Raw genomic sequence first — 16,869 nt, forward strand, 5'->3', positions numbered from 1 at the left:
ACGCAAATGTGCATGTTTGTTAACCACACTGGGGTTCGAACCCACAAAATAGGACTCGGTATATTGAACTCAATATAATACAGAGTCGTATTGCTGCGTTATTTTCGACGTGTTTTCGACGTGTCACGTGTGTAAAATAATAGGTTGAGTACGGGGGTAAATTTAACATCTCTTGGGTTGATTATAAAAAAGTATGAATTTTGTAAACTTGTGCCTTCCAATTTCTTCCAATTTGTTTTCTTGTGTAATTTGGCAAAACGCACGCCAACAACACTCGAAACACTGTGCAAGTCCAATGACTTAACCACTGTTGACAAAATTAAGCGTAGACAATTATAATTATTTAAGAAATCTGCTTTTGAATAGAAGTGAGTAAAAAAGCTGAAAATGCCGTATATCATGGTGTTTCCTCTATATCCCAATACACAGAAACTCAGAATTTAAGCAATAACGTTTCTCTAAACGCGAAGACTTGCACAACACAATATACGCGACCTTTCGCTCACTAAATTTGAAGCTTTTGAAACAGTTTGTTTTAGCCACCATCGCGTCAACCAATCAACGTCGTCCACGTCCATTACGCATAAAACTCAACACGTGTCTGAAACGATCAGTTAAGTGGTTAATATCGGTATTGACGAAATTCGTATGTAAACATGAAGGAATGTGAAAATAAAGTACAGAAATGTCTCAACTTGCAAACAAACAAAAAATCTTTTAGACTCCCATAAATCAGCGGAGTTAAATAGATAGGTTTGCTAATTCACAAAAAAATGTCTTGCGCAGTTGAACGATCTTGTCTCAAACAGCAACCACAATTAAGTATGTACAGCATAGAAAACAATGGAAGTTTTCGGCAGACACCGTATTACTGCTGGCACAAAAACTTCATGTTTCATCTCAGATCCATTTACGTTCTGTATAACCTGCTGGTTGGCTATCAATGCGTTTAGTTTCATCAAAAACCTTGTCCAAGAAGCCAACAATCCGATACGAAATTGTGGTCATTGTGTTTTCTCCTAAACAATTTTACAGTCAACGTTGTCAGTGATGTACAATCTATTGTAAAATGTTTAAGGCATGTTTTGGTGCTTACTAGTTGATGCGACACAAGCTTGTGTAGAGTGTGACGTCACGGCTTCAGTACACACGGCGCATGTTCGTGAAAATTTAGTTGGCCGTCTTTTACAACAACCGCACATAAGGCAGAAGAACTCACAACGCCCCGGAATTGTGGTCTCCGAAGCTCGCATATAAACTAAAAGAAGGTATTCAGGCAAATGATTTACAATTAAAAATATAATATACAAGTTGCTGTTTTCCAGAAGGTAAAGAAGAGATTTATCGACCCCGAGAAATATGGCACACAGTTTTGTGCAATATTACGCAAGAATATGGATTGGAAATCAACAAGTTGTTGCACAGATAGAGGAATTCTACGCAGATTACCAAGTTTATTTCATCATAAGACCTCGAGTCTTTGTAAATTTATAAAGTATGGCGTTGTGTTAATTGGCAGTATGTTACAATTGTTAAAACTGCATTTAGTTAAAGTCAGCCAGCACATGTTTAATCGTATCCAACACATCAGTACCAAGTACAAACCGACATTACATGTGCAAGTGAATATATCCAATCTCAACAGACATTTGTATTCAATTGGGTTGTGATTATACTATTGTTTACTTCGTTGGTAATTTGTCGCATCATTCATGTGTATGTGTTGTTCATTCGCGTAGTAATGATTTGCGTAACACAGAAATTATTTAATTTTGAATTGGCATCTTTCGCTCAAACGAAATTGTGGTCATTGTGTTTTCCCCTAAACAATTTCACAGTCAACGTTGTCATTGATGCACAATCTATTGTTATTGTTCAATTTCCCAAACTTTTTTGGCCGCTGACCCCATTTCGTGAACATGTTTTTCTCGGACCCCTAATCTTACGTCAGATCATTTTTCCCATGTAATCAGTGAAAAATACTACAAAACAATATCAACAGTAACGAATCATGTTTATTTACGGAGTTATACTGCGCCAGATAAACTCTTCAGTCCGAGTCTATTCATAATCTGTACTTGACACTCAATTTAGTTTGGTGTAATCACACAATCACCTGTAACTTCACTCCACAAAACAACAAATACGACCTTAACCTTATTAGAGTATGTCACCGGCAATAAGTGTGAATTCTACGTCATAGACGCGTAGTAAAATAAACAATTGTTATCAACGTTGAAATCGTAAGATACAAAGATAGTGTCGTTGTCACCTGTGACATACATTCTGGCATGGGTTCCCGTCGTAATACCCGTGTGGTTTCGCTTCTCGAAATTTGTGGCGCGGTCTGGGTTCCCGCACATCCACTGTTTTTGTGAATGTGAAGCGACACGAAGGCAACTTCGTTTCGCAATGTCACCGATGAATGCGTCAACGACAAAGAACAATGTGTTTTCTTTCCGGCAGTTTATAATAATTTGTTGTAACTGTTGCGCCTCCCGCAGTGTCTCTTTTTTGCCTCTGACAAGCGGTGTCAACGTGTCTTTTTTCTTTTTGTGCCCCTGAATGTTTTAGTGTAGTTTACTTTGAAATTGCGGAATCAATACCTGATGAAGTTTCGCAACATGGCAGACGAAACGCCGAACAAATACAGCACGTATATTTTATGCCAGAAGAGCGGTACATTTTAAATTGCAATATGCTTCGCAGCAACAGAAATTTCAAACTTATAATTTGTTTTGATGTCGTAATTCGGTGATACTGGTGCCATTTATTTTATACGCAGTCGCCCCAACTTGTTGGTACAAAAAATTTGCCTTACACTGTAGCATACACAGTTAACAGAGTTGTAAGTGGGCAATGCATGGTTATTTACAAATGTTGTCCCACGAACCATGCAATCTCACTGGTGAAAGGAAAGTCGCTAAATTTTGCAAATTACACAAAAATAACATACTTTATTTGTCAACGTTTTATCGGATAATTTTATACAGAGGTAAAAGTTACGGGCGAAGAACAGCATATTTCTCTAACACCAACTGTGTTACTTGTAACTGCCACATTATCGACCAAGCAGAAAGAATTTAAATGAGGTTTAATACCCCAAAGATGGTTTTGATGAAAAACACCCTGTTTAAAAATAATTAAGCGTGTGAAAATGAAATCGTCGCTGTACGTAAATGTCTCGTTTTTTATCGTGGGCTACTATGTATTATTTTAGTATCTATTGATATCCAAGAAAATATTATTTAACAAAAACCACTGGAGCGCCCTCTATTGAAACCACTTTGACTCGACAGAAGTCTCCGTGAATCTTTTGGCAGCGTGTTTTAGCACAAGGTGGGATTTTGTTGATTGTTTAATTGTTTAACGTTGTAACGATTTGTTACAAGGATTATGGTGCAGTGTAATCTGTCACACTATGTGTAGTTAAAGAAAGTTATATCAGTTTGGGACATGTAACAAGAAAAATATCTGAATAATGAATTTATAAATCTCTTGCTTGCCATGATGCATCTTTCGCCGAGTTTACGATTCCAATTATTCTTTATATTGCAATGTTTGTGTAGTCCAATCATAAGATATACTGTTGGCCTACGTTTTGCCTAATTTATTAAATTAAGTATAGAATGCAGAAATGTACACCTGACTTGAGATTCATAATTGATTTTTTGACTAATGCACTTAGTTTTGTGTTTTCGTTTACAGGTCACCAACATGCAGCTCTTCGTCCGAACAGACAAGTTGCACTGTGTGCAAGTTACAGAGGATGACTTGGTCTCATCTCTCCTGGAAAAGTTCCATACCTTCTCTGCTGAGGAACAGGTACCTTTATCTATTAACAGCAGATTTTAAACCAAGTTTTATGTTGTTATGTCTTGTCTGTCAACTGGCTTTGCTGTTTAGAATAATGTTGCATTAACAACTTTTTTTAAAGTATGAAATTAAGGCATATGTGTGATACATGCTTTTAGCAAATATTTGATGTCATTACTTCATTGTTAATTTGTATTATGTACACTCACCAAAGAGTAGTATTTGGTTGTTACGGAGTTTCAGTGTGTATTTTTGTAACTTCAGGTCCTCAGCTACCATGGCTCAGTTCTAGACCTTGAACAAACCATTGGTGAAGCTGGAATTTCCGACTTGGGAACAATCGATGTGTTGGCCAGACTTCATGGAGGTGTGTATTAGCACAACAATATAAATAGTAGTGTCAGCTGAATACAAAAGGCCACTGTTTCGACCTATGAGGTCTCATCAGTGCAGCTTAGTGTGATTCTTTGCTAATATGAATAATGAGAAATTATAAACTATTTTTTTAATAATCAGGTAAGGTCCATGGCTCCCTTGCTCGTGCTGGGAAAGTGAAGGGACAAACACCAAAGGTGAGAAACTGTGTGTTTTGGTTTAAAAACTTGTAAAACTATTTAGGAAAACCATGTGCATTGCTTGTTATATAAAACTTTTTACAAAAACCAGGAAGTACATTAGATGTTGGTGTTTATGTTGTATTTGTCACTTTAAAATTATTATATCTTCTTCCACATTCACAAAGTAAGTCTCTTGTGTTTGTATGTTTAAATTTACATTTTTTGTGCAACCTGTATGTTTCCACTGTGGAATATGGTCAGTTTTTCTTATGATTGATGACTGCCAGGTCCATAGCAAACATACACGGTATAATTCATAAAACCTGTTTAAACACAATGCAGTCTGTGTTTAGTTGTCGAATTTTTAAAAAGAAATAAAGAACATAAAACTTAACCAATGCAAGTGTTGTGTATAATCTGTCAATGAATTCTACTTGAACTATAATATTGATTTTAACTTTATTGTGTTGCATTTAAGGTGGATGCACAAGAAAAAAAGAAAAAGAAGACTGGCCGTGCTATGAGGCGAATGCAATACAATCGAAGATTTGTGAACGTTGTGCAGACGTTTGGAAGGAGGCGTGGACCAAACTCCAACTCCTAAGTAGCGTGTACAAACCATGTCCACAATAAAAACAAACATGTAATGGTTTTGTGTGATTTTTGATCAGGAATAGCCATCTGAATAATGGAAATCTATTCAATCTCATTAGCAAGGTTATACACTACTAAAAAGTTACCATTTTGGTTTGCCCCCATGTTTCTATATTAAGTGCAGACAGGAAAAATAGATCCAGATGTATGTACATAGCTGGAAGTGTTTTGGACAAATTTCAGGTCAATCAAAAAAAACAACCATTTTCATATGATTTTACCTTAAGATCCTTTACATTAGTTGCACACCGAACAGCATTGGCAACAAAATATCATCTGCCAAAAGTAAAATGCATGATTGTATTTTATTTGTGATTCGTTGTATGTTGTGCAAAAATAAGTGGAAGAAAAATACACATTTGACAAAATAATATAAAAGTGCTAAAGATTGTGAACTGCCTGTGTTTTATGCTGCAGAAACAATAATATTGTTCCGATCACAGGTGGAACTTGTACACTGCATATAAACTGGCTCATACAGCTCAAGACATTGTACTGCAGAAGGTAGAACTATTCGTACCCTCATGTAAAAAGAAAAACATTGCTTTATAAAATAAAGATACACAAAATTTGTCAATAAAAAGCCATGTACAGTATTACACAAGTAAAAAATATCAAATATGACTTTGCAATACGACAAACAGCTGCGAAATTTGCTCGTGCAAAATAGGAGAATAAATATGTTGTTAGTTATTGCAACAAGACAATGGCTTTTCATCTTTGCTGGAAGACATGAAGGAGTTTGTTTTGTCCTTTTGAAGATCTTTGATAATTCCATCATCTTCACTGTTTTCTTCTTCCGATGAAGTCGACAATCGAACTGCCTGTTATTCACCGTGTTCAAACATGTTAAGTGAAATGAGTAAAATTTACATGTAAGTGTCTTAACTACTATAGTTATCTGCTGCAAATCTTGTGACAGGATGATTTTTAAAATAACTTAGCACAACCTTTGGTGAATCAGTTTATCGAAATCCTTTAAGAACTGCATAACAAATCATAGCAGAAAACCACAGATTGATGCAAACGCAAAAATCTAAATGTGCAGAACACTATATTGGTTTTGATAAGCTCTGTCTTCCACATTAAAAGAACTAAGAAGCATTCTTAAATGCCTCTGTTCACTTTTACACAGATATGGAGTGAAACCACAGTTATAACATTGGTCAAAAATGCAGTTAAGTAATAAAATGACCGATCTATCAAAAAAAGTTGTTGGGATTTTATGTAGGCAAAACAAATAAAGCCACTTTGATTGTTGAACATATTTCAATATCCACATAAAGAGAAAAGTTTTTACCTTTTTTCCAGCATCCAGATAATCATCTTTATTTGCCTCAAACACATATCGAGCCATCTCCTTGAACAACTCATCTACATTTGAGTTTGTGTAAGCGCTCGATTCAAAAAATGGCATGTTGAACTCATTCGCCAACTGTGAAGATGCAACCACGGATTAAACTTGTTTTTATTTTCAATTTTTATTCTGACCTTTTGACCTTCTTCTGTTGAAATGACTCTCCCGTCTTCTCTGTCACTTTTATTGCCAACCAATATTGTTTGAACTTTTTCGTCTCCATACTAAAATAAATTTACTGCACTTTCAATATATTACTTTTTCTTATATTTTGTGGATTGTTGGTAATCAAATAAGCAACATTACAATGTTATTGGGAATGCAGAATTAAAAAAAATTAAATTAACAAGGCTTAGTTATAGACAGGGGTTAAAAATGTTTAGGTCTACTGTTAATGTTTCATCACTTGTGCATATTTGCTTGAAGTTACTACAGTTAAACAACATTTTAAGAAACATGGCAACAACACAATCCAGCTGAGAAATTGGTAAGCAAAGAAACTTTAAGAAACCTCTGAAACGTCGCTCGACCACTTGCGAATATTCAGGAAGGAAGTTTCGTTTGTGATGTCATACGTCAAAATTATTCCCTGCAAAATATTTGACAGGTTGCAAAACTATTTTCATGATGTGCTTTGATGCAATATTCTCAGGCAAGGCATGTTTTTCACTGCTTTGTTTAACCACAAGGTCATGATTACTTAATAATGATTTGTTCTGATGCCAAAATGCTGGAAATGAAATCAACCTAGTTTCAATTCCATGTCAAGATTTATGTAAATATATCGGCAAATAAATGAACAAAATTTTCAAAATATGCCAAGAAAAGCAAAAACAAAACAACAAATAAAATCTTTTTGAACGAGATACCATTTTGTCATGTTTTCCTATGTCCATAATGCTTTGGCCAAATATGAACGGAAAATTATTGATATAAGTTAGGTGCATAAGCATTGGTCTTTACAAATTAGCCAAAACATATTGGATGTTTTGAGGTGTTTATTTGTAACTCCAGCTCCAACTTCAAGTCTTGTGCTCCAAATAATTCTTAAATTACTTCAAGAAAGTTAAGTGCAACCAAGATTATTAGTATATCAGTTAAAATTTAAAAATTGGGTTTGCTTTATAAACTTGGCTTGGAAAGGGTTAGAGTGTTGAAAATATAAACAATTCATAGGGCAGCAAGCTTTAAAAAGAATCTAACCGGAAGTTTTATTTATATCAGACAATAGAGAGCCTGCATTGTCTCTATAATTGAATCAATCTGAAGAATATTTTAAAAATCAGCAGATAATATAAACGCTAAAGGAAAAACAAGTTCTTTAAAAACATTGCTAACTATGAAAATAAAACTATGTAAAATAATTGATTTGCAACAAATTTATGAACTTCTCATGCATACCTGCCCTTTTCTGTAATACTGTCTTGTGATTGTCCGGTATCTCTCTTGTCCAGCCGTATCCCTGTAAATAATAAAATCACAGTATCGGTTTCATACATACTTAGCCCAGTACCCTACCAAATTTGTATTCTGACTCTTATTCCATCAATGTTGATCGTTTTCATCTTAAAGTCAATTCCTGAAGAGAAGATAACCGTGATTGTAGGCGGATTAAAAATTGCTTAAAAGAGTTTTTGCTAACTTTAATTGGGAGAATAGAGAAAATGTCAAACGTGACTACAGAAATCAGCATGCAAGTCAGTAACCGTCGGATCTGTACTTACAAATCAATATATATAATTGAATATATTTCTTTTGGAGTTCCAGGACTATAATATACAACTTTAATGGGGTTTAGAAAAACTAAAATTGACTATTGGTAAAAAAAGGCTATAATAAGAATATTTTGGCCTTGTTAAATGGCCAAAAAAAATCAACTGTTTCATAACATTTGTAATGTATGTTCATATGTTCACACTAACACCCAAGATGGTGCAGCGGTGCAACAGCCAAATGTCAAATATTTGTTTATTCATATGTACAACCTAATTGTAAAATAATTTGTATGTTATTAAAATAAAATATTGTAATTTATGTTACCAATGGTGCAGACATGGTTGTATCTGAATTCCTCATCGCAGAATCTATGAAGCAAGCATGTCTTTCCAACTCCAGTATCTCCAAGTATCATAATACGAAATAAAACATCATAATCTTTGTCCATTGCTAGTTCAAAACTTATTTACATAACACCTTCTTCTTCTTCTAAAAATGATGAAAATTATAATCTTGACCTGTGCTATTTGCTGTTGTATAGTTAACAAAATACCAGTGCTGAAAGTTAGCCGGAATGTCGTTTCGGTAAAAGAATTCTTGTCCGTGCACCGTTTGGAATTCAACGACTGGTGTGTCCTAAATAGTTATGATAAAAAATAATTAGGTAAATTATCCACTTATTGAAGAAATCTTATATCACAAACGAAAACACAAAAGTTTGTTTATTTTCCCGGTGAGAATTGTTTTTACTTTTAACCCAGCGAAATACTATTACAAAACCTTTTTCAAAATTATTCACAAACATAAACTTCTTTCCATTTCAAGCGGTTGCTAAGGTGTCGTTTTCAGAACCGTAGTTAAAGTATTTTACCTGCTGTTAGAAAAGTAAGTTTCTGTCCGGCCGTGAAATGACGCGAAACGTAAACATGGGTTTACAATTACGCGATATGCATGACTGCTTTTTACTTTCTGGTTTGTTAATTTTGATAAGTTGTGACGTAATCCGTGCACATGTTTATTTTTGCTCATGTCGTAATACCTGCAAGGATGTAAAAATATAAGCCCCTCACCCAAACTTGATGGATTTAGTTGCGAAAGCGAAAAGTATCATGCGGTCGAAATTATCGACGAAAATTATATCGATTTGACGCTAAACCCTCCACACATTACCAGACTTTTGCAACGTTTCTATTTATTTACTCCGGGTTTCCTTGTCCTAATGCTGTTCTTTAGCACACATTTATTAGCTTACGCGCTGATGACTAGATTGATTCCTATTTCCTTTTTCAGGATTTTTTTGGACTTTAGGCTACTGCATGCATTTATAACAGTTTTGCTTCCAGGGCCAACTTGTGAAAGATAATGGTCTGGATGACATTGCAAATCAACACCAAGGGTCATGGATTAAACAGAACCAGCCAAGCTTATAAATAAATCGAAAAATTGACAATTTTTAATATCGTTGTGCGACATGCATGACTAACTTTCTTTCCGCGCCAAAAATGTTAAAACAATTTTATTTCGTGTTTATGTTGCTGTTTCATTTTACATTTGTCAATATTTCAAACCGTTTCGCATATGGAAGGCGTGTTTATAACATCGAAAATCACTCAAGCATAATACTGCGTCACGTTTTTGAATTTTTGATACAGTACGTTTTTGAATTGCAACACAATGCCAATTTTGTCTAAGTGACGTAATAATGCTAGAGAACTATATTTTATTCTACCATGCTTTGTCAAACTCAGTTGTTGAGGTTTGTGCAGCGTGCTTTAAAGTTGGTTTTAAGTTTATTGCACTGAAGCTAAAGTTACTTATTTTCTGTTTAAATAAGCATTAACAATTTAAATTTGTGTGAAAAATGTGAATCTGTTTGGTTTGATGATATTTCCTCTGTCAGGCTCAAAATTCCGGAAAGCAAATTTTTTATTGCCATAATATCAATGAATAGCTGGGATCAAGAGGGAGTACAGCAATGTGCCCGTGCATGCCAAACTGGAAGGCCCATGAAAAGCAAAAGGGGGTCCACGAACACTAAACTTTGGGATCAAACTAATGCTGAGTTACACCTATAAGTTTAAATGATCCCCAACAAACTGTCATGCAACTTACAACCGTTCTAACTTTGCGGCCCTTTAATTGAAACCAAAACGACCATCAAAACAACATTACTTCCTTTTGCAACACGTAAGCGTTCGGGGTTCATCACAAATGTCATGAAAAATAAATTGACGAAAAATACAAGTCGATGCACCTTGTCCATTGTCTTGCGTTAAAGCTATACAATTTTGCAGAATTTTTTTTATTTTTTGATCACATGATTAAATGACAAACTTTATTGCATTAGCAAAATTTCATTTGAACTCATTATACACAGAAAGAAATATCATGACTGTTAAATTTTTGGAAAGTTTTAGTAATTCTTGGCACTTTCAACTGAATTTATGACAAGCTTCAACTTTTCCATTGAAACATTTCCTCCACATATAACCAATACAACATTTTTTCTAACATATTGGTCACTGCATTTTAAGAAAGCAGCCAAGGCAACACCAGCAGAGCCCTCGACAACTTTGTGGTGTTTATCCAACATCAGATACATTGCCTCCGCAATTTCTTTCTCTGACACTTGCATCCATTTATCAACAAATTTCTGACACAGAGGAAAAGTGACAGAGTCTTCTTCAATTCCACCTGCTGTGGCATCAGAAAGGGTGTCAAGGGATTCTATCTCAATAATTTTGCCTGCTTTAATCGACTCTAGCATGACAGGTGAATTTGTGGGCACACACCCTATTATCTCTATTGGCCTTTTCTGGTGCTTTGCATAGGCCGCAATGCCCCCAATCAACCCCCCGCCACCAACTGCTGCGAATATAGCATCAACTTCAGGTAGATCCTCAACTATTTCTTTTCCAACTGTCCCTTGTCCATAGATCACCTGCAAATCGGCATAAGGTGATATATACACGGCACCACTTGATTCTGCCGTTTGTCTTGCCTTTTTCTCTGTTTCCAAGCAATCTGATCCATATTTTTTTAACTCGACGTTGTACATTTGAAGCACACTTTCCTTTGCTGCAGAAACGTAAGTTGGGACGTAGACGGTGCCGTTCTTGTCCAATGCTGAAAGCGCACAAGCGAACCCCATTCCATTGTTACCAGATGAGGCTGTGACGAAGCGCACGTCATCCTTTTTATTATTACAGCACATTTTTAGCTTATTGAAAGCGCCTCGAGCTTTGATGGAACCAGTTAACTGTTCCGACTCCATTTTGAGAAAGACGTTGCATTTTGTTTGCTGGGAAAGGTGCAGGGAATGTTCAAGCGGAGTTCGCCTAACGTGTGTTGATATTCGATCGTAGGCTTCGTTTATTGAATTATAAATGTCTCTGGTTTCAGGCAAGTCCATCGTGCATATAAATTCTACACAATTTACCTGCGGTAAACGATATTTATTCATTCAAAAAAGTAGCTGAACTGCATACAAGACAAGCTTGCAATATATATTGCCAAAATTTTTACTCCTGTTTGTAATAGAGCGTGACTCATGCCGAAATTATACTTTCAAAAACTTCCAAGGTTAAATTCTCAATCCGGAGCATATTTGTCGTAACATCTAGACAATAATTCCAAAGCACAGAATATAAAAACAGTATTCGATGTTCAAAGATATTTACCAGGTGTCAAATTTACATAGATTATCCATGGTCGAGATTTCCATGTGTTGTTTAAATGGTGATTTATGCGGTAATGCTGTAAACGGAAGCAACTATCATATCGGGAAACAGCTTTGTTTTCAAATACCTGCTGACTCCCCAGAAAATGAAAATTCTTAACTATAATTTAAACTTTGAAGTTCCAATGACCATGACGTTGCAACGATGTACGCAGTAGGTGGCGCGTTAATTTATTGTTAGGCGTGGAGTTCCTAAGTAAACCTCGCTTTAGAGTTTACTGTCTATTTTAAGGCAAATGCCTCGGGTCAACAGACCCGGCTTCCTTTTACTTTCTTAAGTAATTGTTTGTCATTCCTTCCAATTAAAATATGTTTATTCCTTTAAACCTTGTGAATCCAAACAGTTGTTAGCATTGCATTGAGTTTCATATATAATTCGCCTGAAATAGAATTAAAGACCAACCATCAGACTACAACACGGGCAGCCCAGAGCTGAGGAAACCGTTTACGCTGTATCACGGACTATAGTACCTAACAGTTCACGTGGGAAACAGGATTTGCTTAACACACACATGCATTGAACATTCCGCAAAACTCAGCTGTTGCTTTTGTGGTGATAACGTAGCTATAATTGAGGTTAGTTATGTCAATTCGGCGCAGCATAAACTATACGACGAGCTGATATTCCCAATATTGACAAACCAAAATTTGTGTGTGTGCGTGTACACAAGCAAGGTCCAACAACCTCCATCTTTTACATGACATGTTTCTTAGGAATATACTTAGAAGCACTTTAAAAAAGACATATCTGTTATTCTGTTGCGCTTTTATTTGCAACTGGTATACAAAGAAAAGAAAACGACCGATAGAAAATGTTATTTTTAATACATTGAGATCTAATTTGGCAAAAACAAAAGGCAATGTGTTTAGCTCAACAAAATATGAAACATCTTCGACTATGGCATAAGTATTTAACTAAATGTTACGGTAAGAGTAAAAAATATACTTCTATTGAGTGCGCAACGGTTTGACATAAATAATTTTGTTTAAATTTAACTGTTTTCTTTGTAGGGATATCAGACTAATCAACACTTAAAGCCAAACTTTCAGACAAAAATAAATATGGAAACAACAAATATTCACAAAAAGTCAAATTTCAGTGATTTCTGGGAGATAAGTTAAGAAGGATAAAGGTAGCAACAATAGCAGGGTCATTTATATTCACGAAACATCGGCTTATCACATGACATGGATTACTCAGAACCAATGAAAATATAAGAAATGACACAAGAATATACTTGAATATGCAATTTTTGAAGAACTACCGACATTTAAATATTTGTTTGCAGAAATAATAAACTAATTTGAATCACGCAGTAATCCTTTTACTGCGTTCTCAGATTATAGTAGTAGAGATACCATATGTGTATGGTAATGTTGCCTGGCAAGTTGTGCGCTTGCTCACCACCACAATATACCCTGTGAAAGCGCCGAGCTCCCGTAGCCCGGTTGGGCCTGGTTAGCCCATAGTCGTGAGTTCAAACCTCACCGGGTGCTTGATTTTTGGATCAGCCACATCATCCAGCTTAGATGCGAAGCCTGTGAACCTTATGATCAAAATACTAGAGCTGAGATCGCAAAATATAAAAGGCCCGGGCAGTGGGCGATCGTGCCTTGCTATGCGAAAGCATAGGCTAACTATACGTGCTTTCATGTGCTCGACTTCATCAAGCAATTACCACACTAAATTGCAGCCAACGGCATGCGTCAATGAAAAACATGTTGTTTTCACAATCATTGGGTTATCTGCATCAGTGTTTTTTTTTGTTTATTTTACTTTTGTGCTTATTATTTTTTTATTGCTTTCGTTGCCTTCCACCACAACAAATAAGATTCTTCTTTCTCGGCGTGTATCCCTTCATCATTTAATTTAAATCTTTCACTTTCTCCGGTCAGCGTTTCGACAACCACTTTCAGTTCTTAACTGCTCGGTTCTCGGTAATTTTGTGCAAACATTTCGCTAAATTGTATTTGGTAATGAGATGAGAAAAGTAAATTGAATTGAATGGTGATACCCTAACTATAAAGTGCTTTGTTATTCTCATCTACTTTTGTACATTTAATTTTTATGAGTCTGCCCGTGGGCATTAGAATGTCTTCAACACACATTTCTTAACTTACGTCGATGTTTAGAACAATTTCTGTTTCTTTTTTTAGGAAAGTCACATTTTTGCAGGCAGTCCTGAAGGATGCGCTATTTGTGAGAATGAAACCTGATTATTGCGATTGCGATATGTTGGCGTGCAATATGGCATTCCTTTTTTATGCCAATAGACATGGAATAAACAGAACCACTTATAAGCTCGTAAATGAATCGAAAAGTAATAATTTTGACATCGCTGTGCGTCATGCATGACTAACTTTCTTTCCGCGCCAAGAATTTGTTGTTTCGTGATTGTGTTGCCGTTTTACTTTACATTTGTTTTTGTACCTTTGCACATGTATGGAAGGTATGTTGGTAACGTAAGTATAAAGTCGTAGATCGAGGGTTGACAGATTAATCATTTGAAGGCCCACTTGCTCATATGTTTTTCCACTGTTTTACGTAAATGTTGGCTATATTTGAAAAAATTGGTCAATTTTTTTTTAATTTTGACTCTTTACGATTCCTGTCAAAAGGTTTTGATAGTTGTTAAATGTAGCTTGAATCATGCCAGCTCATTTGTAACGATATCTGCATTAGTTTTACATCTCTCAAATTGCTATGGCTGCTAATGCATTTTACACTGAAATTGAAGCTTGTTTATTGAATGAACACGAGTTCAAGGATCAAATTCGCAATGCGACCAAAAACCTTGAAAAACTGTACCGAAAACTGGAAGTAATAATACAAGGAATGCATCGCAACCAAAGCAGGACATTGATTTGTGAAGAAGGGCGTCAAGTGCTTGAGGAGGCAAAGTCTGGATACCAAGGACTTGCAGAACTTTTGGAGGGGAAGCATTATTACAACTACCTTCCCTTGTGGCAAGGAATAACGGGAAAATTGTCATATTCAGCCTGTCTGATTGTCTATTTGGAATCAAATTCGCTTGCATCCATGGATACAGTGGCAGAAATTCTGGGAGTTAAAGTTAATGCAAAAGAAGGTTTTCATATATGTTTGGACGACTATTTGTGTGGGGTGTTGCAGTTAGCAAATGAACTGAGTCGTTGGGCTGTAAATTGTGTAACCATTGGTAACACAGAGGAGCCTTACAAGATATTTGATTTTGTCGGAAAAATTGACTCTGGATTTCGCTTGCTTAACCTTAAAAATGATTTTTTAAGAAAAAGATATGATGGTTTGAAGTATGATATGAAGAAGATTGAACAAGTGGTTTATGATTTGCAAATTAGGGGAATAAATAGGAAGTCTGGTCAAAATTAGCGAGCAACCATTTGCAAAATTTGATGCGAAATTTCAGTTACTGCCCAAATACCATGTTTTCAGTAATTCCCAGTCTATTGTTTTGCAATGCATGTAAACAATTTTGTCATTCGATCTTTTTTTTATGCAATGATCAAAGAATTATGATGAGATGATAAATTTAATTGCATAAGTAAGATTTCATTTGAACACATTGCACAAAAAAATCAGGACCATAAAGTTTTAAAAAAGTTATGTTAATTCTTGGCACTTTCAACTGAATTTATGACAAACTTCAACTTTTCCATTGAAACATTCCCACCACATATAACCAATACAACATTTTTCCCAACATATTGGTCACTGCATTTTAAGAAAGCAGCCAAGGCAACACCAGCAGAGCCCTCGATAACTTTGTGGTGTTTATCCAACATCAGATACATTGCCTCCGCAATTTCTTTCTCTGACACTTGCATCCATTTATCAACAAATTTCTGACAGAGCGGGAAAGTGACAGAACCTTCTTCAATTCCCCCTGCTGTGGCATCAGAAAGGGTATCAAGGGATTCCATCTCAATAATTTTGCCTACTTTAATCGACTCTAGCATGACAGGTGAATTTGTGGGCACACACCCTATTATCTCCACTGGTCTTTTCTGGTGTTTTGCATAGGCTGCAATGCCCCCAATCAACCCCCCGCCACCAACTGCTACAAATATAGCATCAACTTCAGGTAGATCCTCAACTATTTCTTTTCCAACTGTCCCTTGTCCATAGATCACCTGCAAATCGGCATAAGGTGATATATACACGGCACCACTTGATTCTGCCGTTTTTCTTGCTTTTTGCTCGGTTTCCAAGCAATCTGATCCATATTTTTTGATCTCGACGTTGTACATTTGAAGCACACTTTCCTTTGCTGCAGAAACGTAAGTTGGGACGTAGACGGTGCCGTTCTTGTTTAATGCTGAAAGCGCACAGGCGAACCCCATTCCATGGTTACCAGACGAGGCTGTGACGAAGCGCACGTCATCCTTTTTATTATTACAGCACATTTTTAGCTTATTGAACGCGCCTCGAGCTTTGAATGATCCAGTTAACTGTTCCGACTCCATTTTAAGAAAGACGTTGCATTTTGTTTGCTGGGAAAGGTGAAGAGAATGTTCAAGCGGAGTTCGCCTAACATGCGTTGATATTCGATCGTAGGCTTCGTTTATTGAATTATAAATGTCTCTGGTTTCAGGCAAGTCCATCGTGCATATAAATTATACACGAACAAACGGTGGTAAACAATATTTAGTCGATGAAAAAAGCTACTCGACCTTAGACCTTAGACAAGTTACTGCAGCAATTTTTTCTCCTGTTTGCAATGAAGCGTGACACATGCCGAAATTAAACGTTCAAAAACTTCCAAGGTTAAAAAATCAAATTATTGTTGCAGCTATTAATTGCCGTGACTTGCAAACCATAATTTTGAAGCACGGAATATAAAAACAGTATTCTATGGTCAAAAATATTTAGCGGATGCCAAATTTACATGGATTATCCATAGCCATTTTCAAGATTTTCATGTGTTATTTGAAAGGCGATTAGAACGGTGAAGTTGGGTTTTGAAAAATATTGCAACTACTACACCAAGAAACAGCTTTGCCTTTAATCACCTACGCCAACCCCCCAGCAA

The 16,869-nt window shown here is 35.9% G+C and overlaps 5 protein-coding genes across 7 annotated transcripts; 2 read left to right on the forward strand and 3 right to left on the reverse strand.

Moving 5' to 3' along the window:
* The first annotated feature begins 3,297 nt into the window (after positions 1-3,297).
* LOC145910221 (ubiquitin-like FUBI-ribosomal protein eS30 fusion protein) lies at positions 3,298-5,020 on the forward strand. The gene is made up of 5 exons (XM_082997269.1): positions 3,298-3,339; positions 3,709-3,825; positions 4,081-4,183; positions 4,333-4,388; positions 4,852-5,020. The coding sequence occupies exons 2-5, from the start codon at positions 3,718-3,720 to the stop codon at positions 4,975-4,977; spliced, it is 393 nt and encodes a 130-aa protein (XP_082853395.1). The 5' UTR covers positions 3,298-3,339; positions 3,709-3,717; the 3' UTR covers positions 4,978-5,020.
* A 305-nt stretch (positions 5,021-5,325) lies between these two features.
* LOC145910220 (ras-related protein Rab-15-like) lies at positions 5,326-9,014 on the reverse strand. 3 transcript variants are annotated; one of them, XM_082997268.1, is made up of 10 exons: positions 8,972-9,014; positions 8,654-8,736; positions 8,425-8,589; positions 7,903-7,963; positions 7,786-7,846; positions 6,896-6,973; positions 6,519-6,608; positions 6,328-6,462; positions 5,978-6,063; positions 5,725-5,851 (listed from the first exon to the last, which is right to left on the reverse strand). In XM_082997268.1, the coding sequence occupies exons 3-9, from the start codon at positions 8,546-8,548 to the stop codon at positions 6,025-6,027; spliced, it is 588 nt and encodes a 195-aa protein (XP_082853394.1). In that variant the 5' UTR covers positions 8,549-8,589; positions 8,654-8,736; positions 8,972-9,014; the 3' UTR covers positions 5,725-5,851; positions 5,978-6,024. The 3 variants fall into 3 exon arrangements, with proteins under 3 accessions (XP_082853392.1, XP_082853393.1, XP_082853394.1); XM_082997266.1 differs by lacking the exon at positions 5,978-6,063 and having other exon boundaries at positions 5,326-5,851; XM_082997267.1 differs by lacking the exon at positions 5,978-6,063 and having other exon boundaries at positions 5,326-5,851; positions 8,425-8,586; positions 8,972-9,013.
* A 1,499-nt stretch (positions 9,015-10,513) lies between these two features.
* Positions 10,514-11,512, reverse strand: LOC145912180 (L-threonine ammonia-lyase-like). Its single transcript, XM_082999587.1, has one exon. The coding sequence runs from the start codon at positions 11,510-11,512 to the stop codon at positions 10,514-10,516; it is 999 nt and encodes a 332-aa protein (XP_082855713.1).
* A 2,771-nt stretch (positions 11,513-14,283) lies between these two features.
* LOC145910988 (translin-like) lies at positions 14,284-15,209 on the forward strand. The gene has a single exon (XM_082998217.1). The coding sequence runs from the start codon at positions 14,544-14,546 to the stop codon at positions 15,207-15,209; it is 666 nt and encodes a 221-aa protein (XP_082854343.1). The 5' UTR covers positions 14,284-14,543.
* Positions 15,210-15,421: 212 nt separating this feature from the next.
* LOC145910987 (L-threonine ammonia-lyase-like) lies at positions 15,422-16,525 on the reverse strand. Its single transcript, XM_082998216.1, has one exon. It carries the CDS (start codon positions 16,439-16,441, stop codon positions 15,446-15,448), a length of 996 nt encoding a protein of 331 aa, XP_082854342.1. The 5' UTR covers positions 16,442-16,525; the 3' UTR covers positions 15,422-15,445.
* Positions 16,526-16,869: the final 344 nt, after the last annotated feature.

The sequence above is a fragment of the Ascidia mentula genome, chromosome 8 (genome assembly GCF_947561715.1).
Source record: "Ascidia mentula chromosome 8, kaAscMent1.1, whole genome shotgun sequence".
NCBI lineage: Eukaryota > Metazoa > Chordata > Ascidiacea > Phlebobranchia > Ascidiidae > Ascidia > Ascidia mentula.